This window comes from Danio rerio, chromosome 25 (assembly GCF_052040795.2).
Source record: "Danio rerio strain M-AB ecotype USA chromosome 25, GRCz13ab, whole genome shotgun sequence".
Taxonomy (NCBI): domain Eukaryota; kingdom Metazoa; phylum Chordata; class Actinopteri; order Cypriniformes; family Danionidae; genus Danio; species Danio rerio.
In genome coordinates, this window is record NC_141045.1 from 24,509,996 (window position 1) to 24,527,003 (window position 17,008).

Consider the following 17,008-nt stretch of genomic DNA (forward strand, 5'->3'; position numbering starts at 1 on the left):
GAGTTTCTCTGTTTATTTTGCAGAGTCTCGCTCAGCTGTCAAGGGTGGGTTGTGGTTTGGTGTTTGACAGGTTGCGCGCGACGTGTCTGAAGAGCGAGGAGGGATGCGGTGGGAAGGGTTGAGAAGGTATTTAAGGATCGGAGGGGAGACGCATGATTACTGGGAGATTATCACTGGTTTGCAGGCATCCTGAAGTCTTTGTGCATTTGCGGGAGACTCCCAGAACTCCCAGGAGACTTGGGATGTCTGGAATGACCTCCTGCCCAATTCTCTCTTCTAATAGCTGTTTGCCTATTACATATCCATAAAACACTGTGATATAGCTGGGCTCGGATCATATTGCTTTCTTACTACAATCGATTGCTGGATTCATGTATGCCAAACGAACCGCGCTAACTGGGCAAACGAGACAGGTTCCGAAACAAAAGTCTAGGTGTGAAAGCACCCTAAAAGAAATACTCCAGCCGTTGCGTCATCATTCAGATTGTTGTTTTGAACTGCATAACATAATTTCCCCCCAGCATGCAAATGTAATTCCGATATTGATTCAGGGTTTAGAAAAGTTTTGATGCTGCATTTTTGGCAGAAGCTCTTTCAGAAAAGGCCCCATTGGTCTTTCAGAAAGAAGTTCAGGTTGATGCAGAGTTTGCAGGTTGACGTCTCTCTGTCAGCTGTAGATGTGTGCTCCACATGTATGCGTAAGTGATGTATCTGTCTGCCTAAAGAGGCTGTGCAGAAATTTAAATTTGTTCACAGATACCTGTCGTAACTGAGTTATTTGTAGGTCAGACGATATTTAATTGGATTATCATTTTTCTAGTTTTATGTCTTATCCAGAATATAAATTTACATATAAATCCATTTAGATCATTTACTTTAATCATTACTATTGGAATGTGAAGAGACTTTTAACCAGCATAAGAAAAAAAATTTCTGAGGACAATCACCTACTGCACCTTTAACAATAAGAAAAATCCATTATGTTTAAAGTTCCGTCTAATGTTTGTATTATAAGTATGTGTAACAAAGTTTCTTTGCAATGTATAACCTTATTGTATTTATTGTATGTTTTGTTAAGCATGTCAGCAAATATTTAGAACAGTGTGTTCTTATTTCTTCATCAAAATGTCTCAGCAGCCTCTGCCTCAACAAACACTCCTTCAACTGAAACTTCCACAACTTCTTCAAGTGAGTATTTTTATTTGTGGATAGTAGTGTGCAAATTGTAGTTAAACTTTTTTTTTTAAAGATTTTTCACTTCATGATTATTCTCAAATCTTCTATTTTTAATACATCTTAATATTTCAGCACCACCTGCCAGTACAAGCTTTTCTACAACTGAATTTCAAACAGCAGCAGCTACAAGTAAGCAATATATATGTATGTTCAGTTGTTTAACCATGATTTAGGGAAATCTTTACCCTTTTAGAGTACAAGTACAACAAGTATTGAGACCCCATACATCACTCTGTACTTGCAGCAGTCTGGGTTCAAACTTCTTTTAGGGCTTCTCCACACTGTAACTCTCCTGTGGGAAAGACAGTGAAAGTGGATCATCATAGAACAATACATCTTTCACATTGTCACTGCTGGCACCATTGCTGAAACCAATGTTTTGGAATGAGTTGCAGTGACGGAGTTGATTTGAGTGCCACAGGTGGATACTTTAGGCGAGAAGCAGCTGATGTGGGGAGCACCGACAGCTGAGTAGTCTTCTAAGACCGCCAGTAGAGCATGCTCTGTTTGCCCTTTCAAAGATGAAAACTCCTGTGCAAAGTCCCCAATATTGTCGCTGAACAGGCCAGCCTGTGATACGGGGGTGTCAAGAATGTGAACCTTGTCTATTTCTCACATATCAACCGGAGTTTGTCAAGGCAGCATTCCTGGTGGCATTTCTGACCCTGGCATCATCTGACCCTTGCCATCCTAGGGCATGAGCGGCTTGCTTAGAGAGCACAGTCAATCACTTTGCATAGGTCATGCATGACGCTTGGTGAGTGGCCATCCTCATGCAGCTCAAGCAGGTTGTGGTATATGACCATGGCATGCAGAGCAAGGGCTGCAGCAGTGTATGCTCTAGCCATGAGGGATGCAGAGAACTACACGCTTTGGACAGGGAGCTTTTGCTTACACGAGGTGGCTGCTATCTGTGGACAAGGTTGCCCATAATTGCAATCTCTGGAGGACAGCATCAAACCCCGAGAAGAGCATAAAGACCAGGTGACAAAAGTACCCTCCACGCCTGTACAAGCTCTCCATGAACCTCTGGGAGGAAGGGGATGTGGGGCCGTGAGGGATTTACTCCACTTTGCTTGGCCCTATAAAGCAATCATCTAATGGGTCTGGCTGCTGAGCTAGAGGCTCACCTCCAACCGAACCACAGAAGCAGTCTGGGAAAGTACAGCTATCATGTCGGATTCATGGCCCTAAGCTACGGCCCTGGAGGGCAGTGGACCCAGGTCTGCTCAGAGCATGATGACTCTCCCTCTGATGCCATAATGGATGTCAGTGGACCAGAGTCATCAGATGAGAATGCAGCAGGATGAACCGGCACAATCATCTAAAGCCTGAATGGTGTGTGCTTTTAAGGAGTGGAAGATCTACGGCAGATAACCCCCACTGCAATCCTTCGATCTCCCCGAGCTGCTCGTTGCATTGCGAAAAGCAGCTGAAGATTTTGCCACTTTTTTCAACGCAGACTGCAATCTAAGCACACTAACAGACATTCTCCCTCTGATTAAGCATGAGCTGCTCACAAGCACTGAGTCTACATGCTGGACTCCCAGACATGAGATGCAGTGACCATGATCATTATCCAGTGACAGGACACCATTGCATCCAGAAACAGCAAAGATAGTACAACATCTTTAAAAAGACGTGCTTGCCAACCATGTTGATCTCTTACGCTTGTTTCACACCGCAAGCGTCAATGGCGCAAGAGCAGAGCGTGTGTTTTCGGCGTCCATGTTAACAGATTAGAGCTTTCATACCGCACGCAGCAGCAGCGCGTCAGAGCGAGGCGTGAGCATCGCCGAAGCAGCAGTGCAGCAATAGTTTCGGCGCTGGGTCTATTTTTGACGCGCTGCTCACGCTCAATTAAAGTGATAGTGCATTGATAATGACCAAAACACATTGAATGACAGTAAAACGTAGCAATTTTACCCAATAAATGCATTAATAATGTCAAATGGTTTATATATAGTCAATCAAATGAACTTAAAATGATTAAAAACGGCAACAAACATTTATTTAGGCCCGAACTACAAAACCAAATGTAAAACAAATTTAGGATCAGTTTTGCTTAAGTTGCACACTAGCGTTGTAGGAGAGGGGAAATAGAATATTTACGGGATTTGTAGTCCATAGCGAAGTGTATTGTGGGTAGTGTAGTTGGACACGCATGCTGGATGTTAACTCTCTGTGTTCTGTGCAGTTGAGCAGAGGAAGAAAGTTTTAATCGGCTTTGTTTTATGTTCACTCGAGTTATTCCTACCGGGAGCTGTTTGCAATGTGAATATGACAACACGAAAATAAGTAAAAGAATAGCATGCATTGGTTACTTTTGTCCGTCTCATCCTCTGCATGAGCATGAATTAACGAGCTGTTATTTTGCCGCTGGACATCACTGAAGCGGGGAAAGTAACACTAGTTTGATCATGTATAAATATCATTATAACTATATTGTATAAATATTATTATAACTAGGTCTACAGGAACATGATAATCAAAAAACAAATGACATGATATCACAGGCGATTGTCTTCTGACGGACACTTCTCATATAAGTTAGCTTGAGAAGCATACAGTACTATTTGATCTTTAAAATTTGTAAAGTAAACATTTGCAGGTTAAAGAAACAGCATAGGAGGGGCCTTGGTGCAGATGAAAAGTTTAAGTGTATTTGTATATAGAGAGACATGGGTAACTAGATAGAATAGACAGAGATAGGTAGATCTCTGCAGCAGCTGCCGAAGAGCTGCACTCTGCAGACACAGCTGGTGTGAAAGGCAAACGCCTGCATGCTGCTACTGCTCGACATACGCGCTGCGCACACTCTGCTCACGTGCCGCTGACGCATGCGGTGTGAAACAGGCGTTCGAGAAAGCTGCTCTTAGCTGCCAGTGAAGTGCTCAGGGACAGGAGAGAAGACATAACTGACATAGCTTGCATTGCTAATTTTTAGACTTAGACTTAGACTTAAACTTAGAAAACTTTATTGATCCCGCAGGAAATTGCTTATGTAATGACTGCCATAACACACAAAACACAGAAACACAGAACCACAAGACAAAATAAATAAATTAAGTAAGCGAAATAAGTCACATAAATCCAACCAATCTATAAAAGGAAACAGCCACAATACATAAGTATACAAACTATTATATAAGATATTACACTTAAAAGAATCAGTGGTAACTAATACTATTAAGTCATATATCAAGTAATGAAAATAATATTAACCAAAACTAATAATATTACACATAAAACAATTACACATAAAATAATTCAAGTAGTAAAGTGATTCAGCACTCATTTAAAAACAATGATATTGCACTAAAAATATTTAAGACCCAGTAAAAAAACGTACAAATATTGCACCTAATAGACTATTGCACATCATAAAACATAATGCACAGACTTCCACACACTAAAACCCGTAATAAGTAATATGTGGCACGAGCAGCAAGGTATTGCATAGATTACTGTAAGGGTAAGTGACTGAGGGAGACGTTATGAAGTCTGATAGCAGTGGGAAGGAAGGATTTTCTGTGGCGTTCAGTGGAACACTTTAAGCTGGTAAGTCTGTGACTAAAGGTACTTCTCAGCTCGTCAACCACATTATGAAGAGGATGATCTACATTGTGCATAATTGACCAAAGTCTGCACAATGTTCTCTTTTCGGCCACAGTTTCCATATTGTCCAATTCCTCACCCACCACAGAGCCAGCTTTCCTAATCAATTTGTTAAATCTCTTCATATCTGCCACTTTTACACTACCACCCCAGCACACCACCGCATAGAAAATGGCACTGGCCACTACAGACTGATAGAACATACGCAACATGGTGTTGCAGACTCTAAAAGATCGGAGTTTACGTAGGAAATACAGCCTACTTTGACCCTTCTTATATGTGACCAGAGAGTTCTTGGACCAGTCCAGCTTATTGTCAATATACACACCCAAATATTTATAGTCCTGAACAATCTCCACATCCACCCCTCTAATGGACAAGGGAGTAACTGGAGATCGTCGTGATCTTCGCAAGTCCACCACCAGTTCTTTGGTCTTTTGGATATTAAGCTGCAACTGATTCTGAATTTTGTTGTATATATTGTGTATATGATTATATATTTTGTGCAAAATTGTAATTTTATCACTCTATCAAAATGTTTCAGCAGCCTCTGCCACAACATCTAACTCCATCACTTCAACAACTGAAACTCAAACATTTACAACTCCTTCAAGTGAGTATTGTAATGCTATATTGTTAACATATATTTCTTAAGTACATAATGTCATGGTACCCGTTGCTAAATCACGTCTCTTACATTTTTTAATCTAAATATATCAGCATCTCCTGCTAGCACAAGCTCTTCTACAACTGAGACTCAAACAGGAGCACCTATAGGTGAGTAATATATAATGTTTTGGGAAAAACAGTGCTTAGTCAAATTCACCTTTGTTTTTTCTTTTTTTGTCAAATGAGCAGCCTTTTCATTTGAAGAATGTACAGTATCTATAAGGTTTATAGGTGAAGTCATTGTATTCTAATAATTTTTGCTGTACAGATTTAATGGAAAGAAAAAGTCATTCTGTAGTACTCAAAACTTTACGTTTTCAATACATCATTATTTCAGCATCTTCTGCTGGTACACACTCTTCTACAACTGAGACTCAAACAGCAGAACCTACAAGTAAGAGTTATTTCTATACAGTTACCTGATCACTATTGTGGTTAATATCTATTATAATAATCAGTGGTTCAGGTGTTTCAAAGCACCTGTCATAAACATATAGTTGTTCAGTTTGATCCCTTACGCACTTTTTTGTAAATCCATTAATGACTACCTGCAGTTATGAGTTATGTGCTGAAAAAAAAATGTATATGATCAATCAATCAATCAATCAATCAATCAATCAATCAATCAATCAATCAATCAATCAATCAATCAATTTCATGTATTACTATATATATGTTTTTTTTAACAGTCAACAATTCCATTGCATTCACAGATGTATATTGTATAAAACTGTATTTGTCCTACACTGAAAAAAAATATTCAAAGATGATTCCTTGGATTTACTCAATTCCTTTATGTTAAGAGGTGGTAAACAATTTATTTGGGCTGAATTTAAACAAACAAATTAAGTTTAACATTACTAAACTTATTTTGTTTGTTTAAATTCAACACAAACAAACTGTTTGCAACAGTTCTGCATGCAACACTTTTTTCAGTGTATAATAACATTAACATTTCTTCTGTACATGTCCTGGTACCCTTTGCTAAATTATGTGGTAACACTTTACACTAAGGCTCATTAGTTAATGCATTTACTGACATGAACTAATCATGAACAACACTTGTACGCCATTTATTAATCATAATTGAACATTTACTAATGTATCATTAACATCCAAGTCCATGCTTATTAACATTAGTTAACATGAACTAACAATAAACTGTATTTTCATTAACTAACAGTAACTAACATGAACAAATACAGTAGTAAATGTATTGTTCATTGTTTGTTCATGTTAGTAAATTTATTAATTAACATTAACTAATGAACCTTATTGCAAAGTGTGACCAATTATGTTCCTTACATTTTTTTATCTACATATTTCAGCATCTCCTGCCAGTACAAGCTCTTCTACAACTGAGACTCAAACAGCAGCACCTATAGGTAAGTAATATATGTGTACAGTTGTACAGTGTGTGGTACTCAGAATTAACTTTCCATTTTTTTAATTCATCAATATTTCAGCACTGCCTTCCAGTACAAGCTCTATAACAGAGACTCAAACAGCAGAATCTACAAGTAAGAGTTATTTCTATACAGTTGCCTGAACACTATTGTGGTCTATATCTATTATAATAATCAGTGGTTCAGGTGTTTCAAACCACCTGCTGAGCATCAAGCATCCGTTTCTGAAATAATAGAAAAAAAAAGTGTTGAAAGCAGTTCTATCTAAATGTTTATATTAAATGTGTACATGTTTGTATAACTTCTCTTACAGTGCGGAATTTCAATTTCTCTGAAATCTAATGTAATTATCATCTTTTTTATTTCTTTATTTCTATTTTTTTCTTTAAAATGTCAGCAGCCTCTGCTACAACAAACTCTCCATTAACTGTGTCTTCAACATCAGCTCCTTCATGTGAGTGTTTTGTGTTTGGTTTTATAGTTGTGTAAATCTTTAACTCAGATTTTAAAGTTATTAATTATTTTAACAGTGCGTAAAGTTATTTTCGAAAATATTTCAGCATCTCCTGCCAGTACAGGCTCTTCTACAACTGAGACTCAAACATCAGAACCTACAAGTAAGTAATATATTTATAAGTACAGTTGTCTTTGTCTGTTAGTGTCAATTATAATTATCATTATTTCAGGTATTCCAAATCACCTTCTAAATAGCAAACATTAGTGTCATAAGTGCAATGCATATCCTTTCTGTATTTATTGTATGTTTTTGTAAGCATGTCAGCAAATATTAAGAATAGGTGCTTAGGTTTTGCTTGTTGGGAATAAATTAACACTCTCCAATACTGACAGCTTTTCTCTTTCTACTGATGACTGTTCCATTTATCCCTCCAAACAGGTTAAGAGTCTTGGTGTCATCCTTGATAACACCCTATCTTCTGATTCTCACATCAATAACATCACTCGGTCTGCTTACTTCCACCTACGCAACATTACCCATCTCTGCCCTTCTCTTACCCCTCACGCCACTGCTGTTCTCGTCCATAGCCTTGTCACATTTCGTTTAGATTACTGCAACTCCCTTCTCTTTGGTCTCACTCATAAATCCCTCAGTAAGCTTCAGTTGGTCCAGAACTCAGCTGCCCGTATCATCACCAGAACCCCTTCTTCTTATCACTTCACCCCTGTTCTGCAGAAGCTTCATTCGTTACCAGTAAATTTTCGAATTAATTTAAAAATTTTGATGTTAACATTTAAAGCCATCCACAATCTCGCCCCTTCATATTTGTCTGCCCTCATCCACATTTCTGTTCCTTCTCGCACCCACCTCTTCTTCCCCTCTCCACTTGGCTGTTCCCTCTGCTCGTCTATCTTTCATGGGCAACAGAGGGCTTTGGAACTCACTACCACCTGCCATAAGAAACATTGACTCCCTCACACTATTCAAATCAAGACTCAAAACCCACTTATTTAAGATGGCTTTTATTAATTAATTAATTTTACCTGCACTATTGTTATTATTTCTCTTGTTGTTTTATTGCTCTTGTTTATTGTACGGTGTCCTTGAGTTGCTAAAAAGGCAACTTTAAATAAAATGTATTACTATTATTATTAGTTTGTTCATATTTCTTCATCAAAATGTCTCTTCAGCTTCTGCCACAACAAAAATTTCTTCAACTGAGACTCAAACATCCACAACATCTTTAAGTGAGTCTTTTCATTAATAGACTATTGTGTGAACAATTTAGTTACATGAAAAGGATAGCAGAATGATTCCTGTCATAATCTTATTTTTTGATTGTTGAATCAGACTATTGCGTATAAAACAACTTTATTATCAGGTTGTTCTTGCGTTGTTGCTTTTTTTTATATGACAACACAAATAAGTGAATAAGTACCTCCTTTATGTATTCCTTTATTTTTGTGCTCTGCATAACATACAGAAGAGACTAATATGAAAGAGATTTAAATACTGTCAAACTGTACGTCATAGATATTTTGTAAATTACTTTATGACTACCTGTAGAGTCAAGTGCTGAAAAAAAATGCAGAACATGTATCTGATCAATCAATCATGCAATTTACAGTCCATTTCATATGTTGCCATATTAAGTTCTATTAGACAAGATGTATATTTACAAAGTTATATTCCATTAACAGTACACAATGTCATGGTACCCTTTGTTAAACTGTTTCTATTTTTTTTAATCTAAATGTTTCAGCATCTCCTGTCAGTTTAAACTCTTCTATAACTCAGTCTCAAACAGCAGCACTTATAGGTAAGTAACATATACCGTTATCTGATCACTTTGTTGGGAAACTTTTTCAGTTTTACTATTTTACATTTAGCATAGCCCAAGTATTTTGTGCTAATGATGTATAGTAATGTACAGTGCACCCGGAGAGTATTCACAGTGCTTTACTTTTCCGTCATTTTTTTAATGTTACAGCCGTATTCCAAAATGTATTAAATAATTTATTTCCTCAACATTCTACACACAATACCCCATAATGACAATGTGAAAAATTTTCATGAAAGTGGTGCAAATTTATAAAAAAAATAAAAAAAAATGGAAAAATTACATGGACAAAAGTATTTACAGCCTTTACCGTGAAGCTCTAAATTGAGCTCAGGTACGTTCTGTTTCCACTGATAATTCTTGAGATGTTTCAGCAGCTTAATTGGAGTCCACCTGTGGTAAATTCAGTTAAATTCAGGTAAATTCAGTAAATTTAAAATCAGAACATGATTTGAAAAGGCACACACCTGTCTATATAAGCTCCCAGGGTTGACAGTGCATGTCAAAGCACAAACCAAGCATGAAGACAAAGGAATTATTTGTAGAAATCTGAGGCAGGACTGTCAAGAGGCACAAGGCTGGGGAAGCTTACAGAAACATTTCTGCTGTTCTGAAAGTTTCAATGAGCACTGTGGCCTCCTTCATCTGTAAGTGGAAGATGTTTGGAACCATCAGGACTCTTCCTAGAGCTGTCCAGCCATCTGAGCTGAGTGATCAGGGGAGAAGGGCCTTAGTCAGGGAGGTGATCAATATCCCGATGATCATCGCTCTGTGTGAGCTCCATCGTTCTGCTGTGGAGAAAGGAGAACCTTACAGAAGGACAACCATCTGTGCAGCAGTCCACCAATCAGGCCTGTATGGTAGAGTGGCCAGACGGAAGCCTATCCCCGCCTGGAATTTGCCAAAAGGCATCTGAAGGACTTTCAGACCATAAGAAACAAAATTCTCTGGTCTGATGAGACTAAAATTTAACTCTTTGGAGTGAATGCCAGGTGTTACATTTGGAGACAACCAGGCACTGCTCATCCCCAAGCTAATACCATCTCTACAGTGAACTATGGAGGTGGCAGTATCATGCTGTGGGGATGTTTTTCAGCAGCAAGTTCTTGAAGACTGTTCTGGATAGAGGGAAAGATTAATGCAGCAATGTGGACATCCTGAATGAAAACTTTCTTCAGGGTGCTCTTGACCTCAGACTGGGGCGAAGGTTCATTTTCCAGCAGGACAATGACCCAAAGCAAAAATTCAATGGAGTGGCTTCACAACAATTCAGTAAATGTCCTTGAGTGGCCCAGCCAGAGCCCAGACTTAAATCATATTGAACAACTCTGGAGAGATCTGAAAATGGCTGTACACCATCACTTTTCCCATCTAACCTGATAGAGCTTGAGAGGTGCTGCAAAGAAGTATGGGCAAAAATTCCCCAAAACATGTGTGCCAAGCTTGTGGCATCATATTAAAAAAGCCTTGAGGCTGTAATTGCTGCCAAAGGTGCATCAACAAAGTCTTGAGCAAAGGTTGTAAATCAAAATTAGAATCTGTACATGTGATTTTTCAGGTATTTTATTTTTAATAAATTTGCAACAATTTCAAAAAATATGTATTTAGATTGCCATAATGGGGTATTGCGTGTAGAATTTTCAGGAAATAAATTAATTTAATTAATTTTGGAATAAGGCTGTAAAGTTGCAGATGAACTGTACATTTGATTAACTAAAACATGTATTACACAAACTAACATTTTTTAAAACGTTGACCCCTCTGATGGTCAATGTATAATTTGCACACTGATTGTGGCCCAAAAAAGTGTGGTAAAGTATTAATATATGTATTTTTATATCTGCTATAAAGAAGTCAGCCAAATGAACCTTTATTTTTAATGCATCTAAATATTTCAGCATCTGCTGCCAATACAAGCACTTCCACAACTGAGTCTCACATAGCAGAATTGACACGTATGTAAACTGTACAAGGTTTAAACTGTTGCATCAATTCACAATTTATTTGTACACAAAAAAAAAACATCCTTTTAAGCATTCACTATATGACGTAAATTTTATTTCTGTTTCTACCTTTAATATTTCAGCGTCCCCTGCCAATTCAAGTACTTTTCAAACATCAGGACCAACAAGTAAGCATTGCTGTATTGTCGTTGTTTGAACACTTTGTTAGAAACGATTATACTGCTGTTGTTTATTGTAATAATCAGTACTACATGTATTTCAAATCACCTCCCATCATGCATCAGCTTCTGCAGTAATATTAACAGTGTGCACTGTTTACAATTATTATGTGATGTTTGTTAAAAATAAGTTTAATGACATTTTGGCATTTGAATATTTCATTGTATGATAAAAATGTTTCTGTAAGAATCTGAACAAATATTAATAAAAGTGTCATTCTGTGTCTTCATTGATCAAAAATTCCCAACAGCCACAACAAACTATTCTTCATCTCAAACACCAACTTCTTCAAATGAGCTTTTTTTTTTTTTTTACACAACTTAATTTATAATTAACTAGAGGTGTTGAAAGTGTTTGTCACAAAACAGTCACACTGTCAGATTTTCCAGTACACTGAAATAATGATTTCAAAACAAAAAAAACTCAGCACATGTGAATAAACATCAACCCTTTACAGTTCTTGCAATTTTTATCACATCCTCAGCCTTTTGTTATTATTGCTTTTAATAAATTAAAATATTTCAGCCAGTACAATCTCTTCTACAACTGAATCTTAGAAAGCAGCACCTACAAGTAAATGATGTATATGCAGAGTACCTAAACATAATTTTTATGGTTCTGCTATTTTACTGTTGATGTACATTGTAATAATCATTGCAAATATTAAGGGCGTTTTGATTCCGTTTCTTCATTCATCAAAATTTCCCAGCAGACATTGCAACTACAAACTCTCCATCAACTGTGTCTTCAACATCAGCTCCATCAAGTAAGTTTTTTTAAATTCTTTATTCATGGACTATTGTGTGAACAATTTAAATGATTAAATTTAAATGATCACTGTACACAGTAGGTCCAGCATAGTTAAAAGTGTTGGAATCCTACGGTGCTTATATTAGGGCTGTAATGACATCATATTTGGGATTTACTTATTTTAAAACGTGTACATTTTTACAAAATTTGGCTCAGTTGCTTATGTCGCAGACAAAAGTGAAGACCGGGGGTGAGGGGCATAAGGGGGTAGGGGTTCTATAGTGGATGAAAGTGGTTGGGTCCCCTAATAGTTACTCTGGGGGCCCTAAATGGCATGGAGCCTTAGAATCGCCCTCATCCGGGTTGGTGGTATGGTATGGTGGGGTGGGGGATGGGGTGTTTGGACAGGGGTCAGTCGTGCACTTATGTTGCAGACGAATTTAAAGACCAGGGAAGGGGGGAGGGATGGCTGTCATAGATGAAAGTGGTTAGGGCCCCTAATAGTAACTCTGGAGGCCCCAAATGGCATGGAGCCTTAGAATCGCCCTCATCCGGGTTGGTGGTATGGTATGGTGGGGTGGGGGATTGGGTGTTTGGACAGGGGTCAGTCGTGCACTTATGTTGCAGACGAATTTAAAGACCAGGGAAGGGGGGAGGGATGGCTGTCATAGATGAAAGTGGTTAGGGCCCCTAATAGTAACTCTGGAGGCCCCAAATGGCATGGAGCCTTAGAATCGCCCTCATCCGGGTTGGTGGTAATGGTGGGGTGGGGGATGGGGTGTTTGGACAGGGGTCAGTCGTGGACTTATGTTGCAGACGAATTTAAAGACCAGGGAAGGGGGGGAGGGATGGCTGTCATAGATGAAAGTGGTTAGGGCCCCTAATAGTAACTCTGGAGGCCCCAAATGGCATGGACCCTTAGAATCGTCCTCGTCCAGGTTGGTGGTATGGTCGGGTGGGGGATGGGTTGTTTGGGCATGGGTCAGTCGTGGGCTTATGTTGCAGATGAAAGTAAAGTCTAGGGAAGGGGGAAGTGGTGGCTTTCATAGATGATAGTAGTTAGGATGGGGTGTTTAGTCGGGGGTCAGTCGTGGCCTTATGTCGCAGACGAAAGTGAAGACCGGGGGAGCAGTGGCTGTCGTGGACAAAAGTGGTTGGGAAAACAGAGTGGGCCCTTAAAATCGTCTCTGGGGGCACTCATGGTTCTGTGTGTTCAAAACAATAATGACTCCTGAGTGTCAAGCATGTACCCCGTCAATAATATGAACAATGTTTCTCATTTAAAATTTGTATTTTTTTTATATAATTTGTTTGTGTAATAAGATTTCTTGCAATTTAGAATTTCACTGTGTACCAATATGGTATTAAGAATTTACTATAAAACTTAAATAATGTCTGTTTCTACCTCTAAATGTTACAGCGTCCTATGCCAGTACAAGCACTTCTGAGTCTCAAACATCAGGACCTACAAGTAAGCAATGCTGTATTTTATGTAGTTGTTTAAACACGTTGTTAGAAACATTTTAACATTTTTCTGCTGTTGTTTATTGTAATAATCAATGCTACATGTATTTCAAATCACCTTCTGTCATGTGTTCAGTAATATTAACAGTGTGTACTGTGTTACAGCACTTATGTGATGTTTGTTAGAAATTGGTGTAATAACATTTAATGCAATTCAGAATTTCATTGTATGAGAAAAATGTTATATGAATGTCGACAAATATTAATAAAAGTGTCTTCTGTCTCTTCATTGATCAAAAAATTTCCAGCAGCCACAACAAACTATCCTTCATCTCAAACACCAACTTCAAGTGAGCATTTTTATTGGACTATTATGGAAACAGACAAAAAAAGTAATTAATTAGGTGTCAAAATGTTTGTCACAAAACAGTCACAATATCTGATGTTCCACTACACTGATATAATGTTCTCAAAACGCAAACACTACAATATAAACAATATAATGTCATTGTATTCATTGTCATTGTTGCAGAATGTGTGTTTACTTGTTTAAGTAGTAGTCATATTCCATGAACATTTCTTTCAGTACAGAATTCCATGGCATGAAACAGAAAACAAACAAACAAAAAATAAGCATTTCCTATTTTACTTAAATTGTTTTTTATGAACCTAAATATTCCAGCACCCCCTGAAAGTAAAAGCTCTTAAACTGCAGCATGTACATGTCAATAATGTATATGCAGAGTTTCTAAACCTATATTTATTATCATTTTAGTAATCTGTGCAAATATTATGAAAATTGTGATTCTTTTTCTTCATTCATCAAAACTTCCCAGCAGCCAGTGCAACGGCAAACTCTACTTCAACTGCATCTCCAACATCAACTCAAACAAGTAAGTTTTTTTTATTATTTATGGACTATTGTGTGATAATTTCAATAAAAAAAAAAAAAAAAAAAAAAATATATATATATATATATATATATATATATATATATATATATATATATATATATAGCTAAATTCTGAAAAGTGTTGGATTCATATTGTATTTGTATTAGGATTGTCATGATAACATATATTTTAAGGGTTCTATTCATTTTTAGAATAAGACAAAGTAGGACAAACAGAAAACAATTATATCTATTTGTCTCTAAATATCATCCACACAAGTATATTGTGACATCCATAAATAATCCTGACAACCATATTTAATTATTAGAATATATATTTCAAAAACAATTGAAATAAGGAAGTTGTAACAAGTGACTGGTAAGATACACTATCCAGTGGGCCGACTTTTGCTTGTAAATAGCACACCCCCTCTGCCAACCTAGTGGGGTAACCACAGCTGTGGAAGCCTTATGTCCCAGAACCCTCAAGAAAAATGTACAGTGATATCACATTCTTCCTGCTGAGCAATATAGAAACTTGGCATGTTGGGTGGTGAGATGTGCCGTCATGGTAACCAAGTTAAGCTCCATCCCAAAAAATGTTCTGCATAGGGGTGACTGCTATTATTTTGGCTTCCCAAAGGCAAACTGGCTAAGGTGCTGAAACACCATGTCCCTCTACATCAGGGGTCACCAATCTTTATCCTGGTTGTCCTTGTAAAGTTTAGCTCCAACTTGCCTCAACACACCTATTTGGAAGTTTCAAGTAAACCTAAAAAGATCTTTAATATATAGTCTAGGATTTGACTAAGGTTGGAGCTAAACTCTGCAGGACAGAGGCCTCCAGGAACACGTTTCGTGAGCCCTGCTGTACATCATGAGTTGATCCCAAGACTTTGGTAGAATAGACCAGTGACTGTATAATTGAGAATGCAAATGCCCAATAAGCACACTCACTTTGACCATGATAAAGACTCATAGGACAGCTCTAAATGGAGGACCTTGTACTTCTTTGCCCAACCCTCAAATGCAAACCGAAGAAACTGGCTGTAAATAAATTCTATGGACAAATGAATCAAAAGTATGTGCATCTGTGTGAGCATTTTGATTGATATCTTGTGCAAAAAATTAAAAGTGTGGAGATCCTGGATTGATCATAACAAGATCTTATACAAGAGATGGGCAGCTGTGAAGCCATGGAGGTGCATTACATGCCCCCGAACTTGGTAGGCCGTGTATAGAACTGAATCGAAGAGCTGAGTCGGATCATCTGAATGAGCCATCAAGGCTGTCAAAGCCCATGCAAGAGGCATAATTGGGTTGATTGCTGACATACACCTGTCTTGGGTGACAGCACATCCTGAAGTGTATTTCTCAGGTGTGTGGGCAGAAAAACAGCATGTCTCTCACTAGCAACCCTCAAGGGTTCATACCCAGAGATTGGAAAAGCTTCTCTTGTTTTGAGAATGTGGGTTCTGCCAGCTGTGAAGCCAGTGATAAAAGGTAGTTGGAGAAACGATGGTTTGTAACTGGCCCTTTACTGAGGACAGAGCAGCCATCCGTGCCTCTAGATGGCCTGTCTCAGGGATGCTTTATGGTCAATTTGCTAGACTTAGCAGTGCCCTGGTATAGGGGCATTTGCTTCTTGCAGCAAGCTCAACATAAAATGTACTGTACAATGTAGAGCTCTCCTGCTGTGGGGGAGGTGGAATAGCCCACATATCTACCAGGTTCAGCTAGAGGTGGTGTTCCTGAATCGCTTTAGTAGCCAACATTCTTTTAAGTTGTCATAAGTGCTTAGTTGGTAGCCAAGTTTGGACCATAATGATCACTGTGCATAATCTCTGGGAAAGGACCTCCGTCATGCAGCTGCACCACTGCCAGGTAAGTAAACATTGAAAGTAAGCCAGGTAAGTGGCCATACAGTAGCATGCCCGGTGGAAGTAGTCTGGCCCTCTTGAACATGCTTTGGACCTATTAAGATCTATCGTGCCCCGGAGTGATGTCTTGCAGGCAAAAACTGAACAAAATTGCCTTCTCCACCTTGGGGATTACCACATAACACTGGGTCTTTCCACCATCAAGGATGATGAGAGTGGAAGAGCTCATCGACTGGGCAGAGGAAAGGAGTCCATCATGCCTGTGTGAGCTCTTTGTGCACTCCTAGGTGGAATTGGATGGAGGGGTTGAGAGTTATTTTACCATTCTTCATAGCCCCCATGTAGCACCTATCAAGTTGGCCATTCTCATGAACTTTGCACCCTCGTCTGAAGCCTGGATGGAATGGGCTGCAAATGAGTGCGAGGACCACAGGGTGTTTGGCAGTGGGTTAGCTTGCACTGTGATCTTCAGTGTTCACAGAAGTATGGGAAACAACTGATATGTTGTTTGATTTTTGCGATGAGGGCATGAACTGCAAGAAAACACTGTTCACATGCTGGATACCCAAACATGTAATAAAGCGACTGTTGCTGTCATCCTGGTCAGAAACCA

General features: G+C 38.4%; 1 protein-coding gene across 50 annotated transcripts in view; it reads left to right on the forward strand.

Annotated features, from left to right (window-relative positions):
- Nucleotides 1–17,008, forward strand: part of ptprjb.1 (protein tyrosine phosphatase receptor type Jb, tandem duplicate 1) — a 227,501-nt gene that overhangs the window by 125,746 nt on the left and 84,747 nt on the right. For 45 of the 50 annotated variants that reach the window (XM_087312288.1, XM_087312303.1, XM_087312284.1 and 42 more), the window contains exon 6: nt 14,463–14,516. In XM_087312288.1, the coding sequence (XP_087168414.1) occupies nt 14,463–14,516 (54 nt within the window). Of the gene's footprint in view, nt 1–1,134; nt 1,189–1,308; nt 1,366–5,398; nt 5,468–5,574; nt 5,632–5,860; nt 5,918–6,851; nt 6,909–6,989; nt 7,044–7,326; nt 7,384–7,489; nt 7,547–8,576; nt 8,634–9,148; nt 9,206–11,124; nt 11,182–11,312; nt 11,358–12,118; nt 12,176–13,579; nt 13,631–13,931; nt 13,974–14,459; nt 14,517–17,008 lie in introns of all 50 variants that reach the window. The other 5 variants (XM_087312325.1, XM_087312326.1, XM_087312329.1 and 2 more) reach the window with 2 other exon arrangements.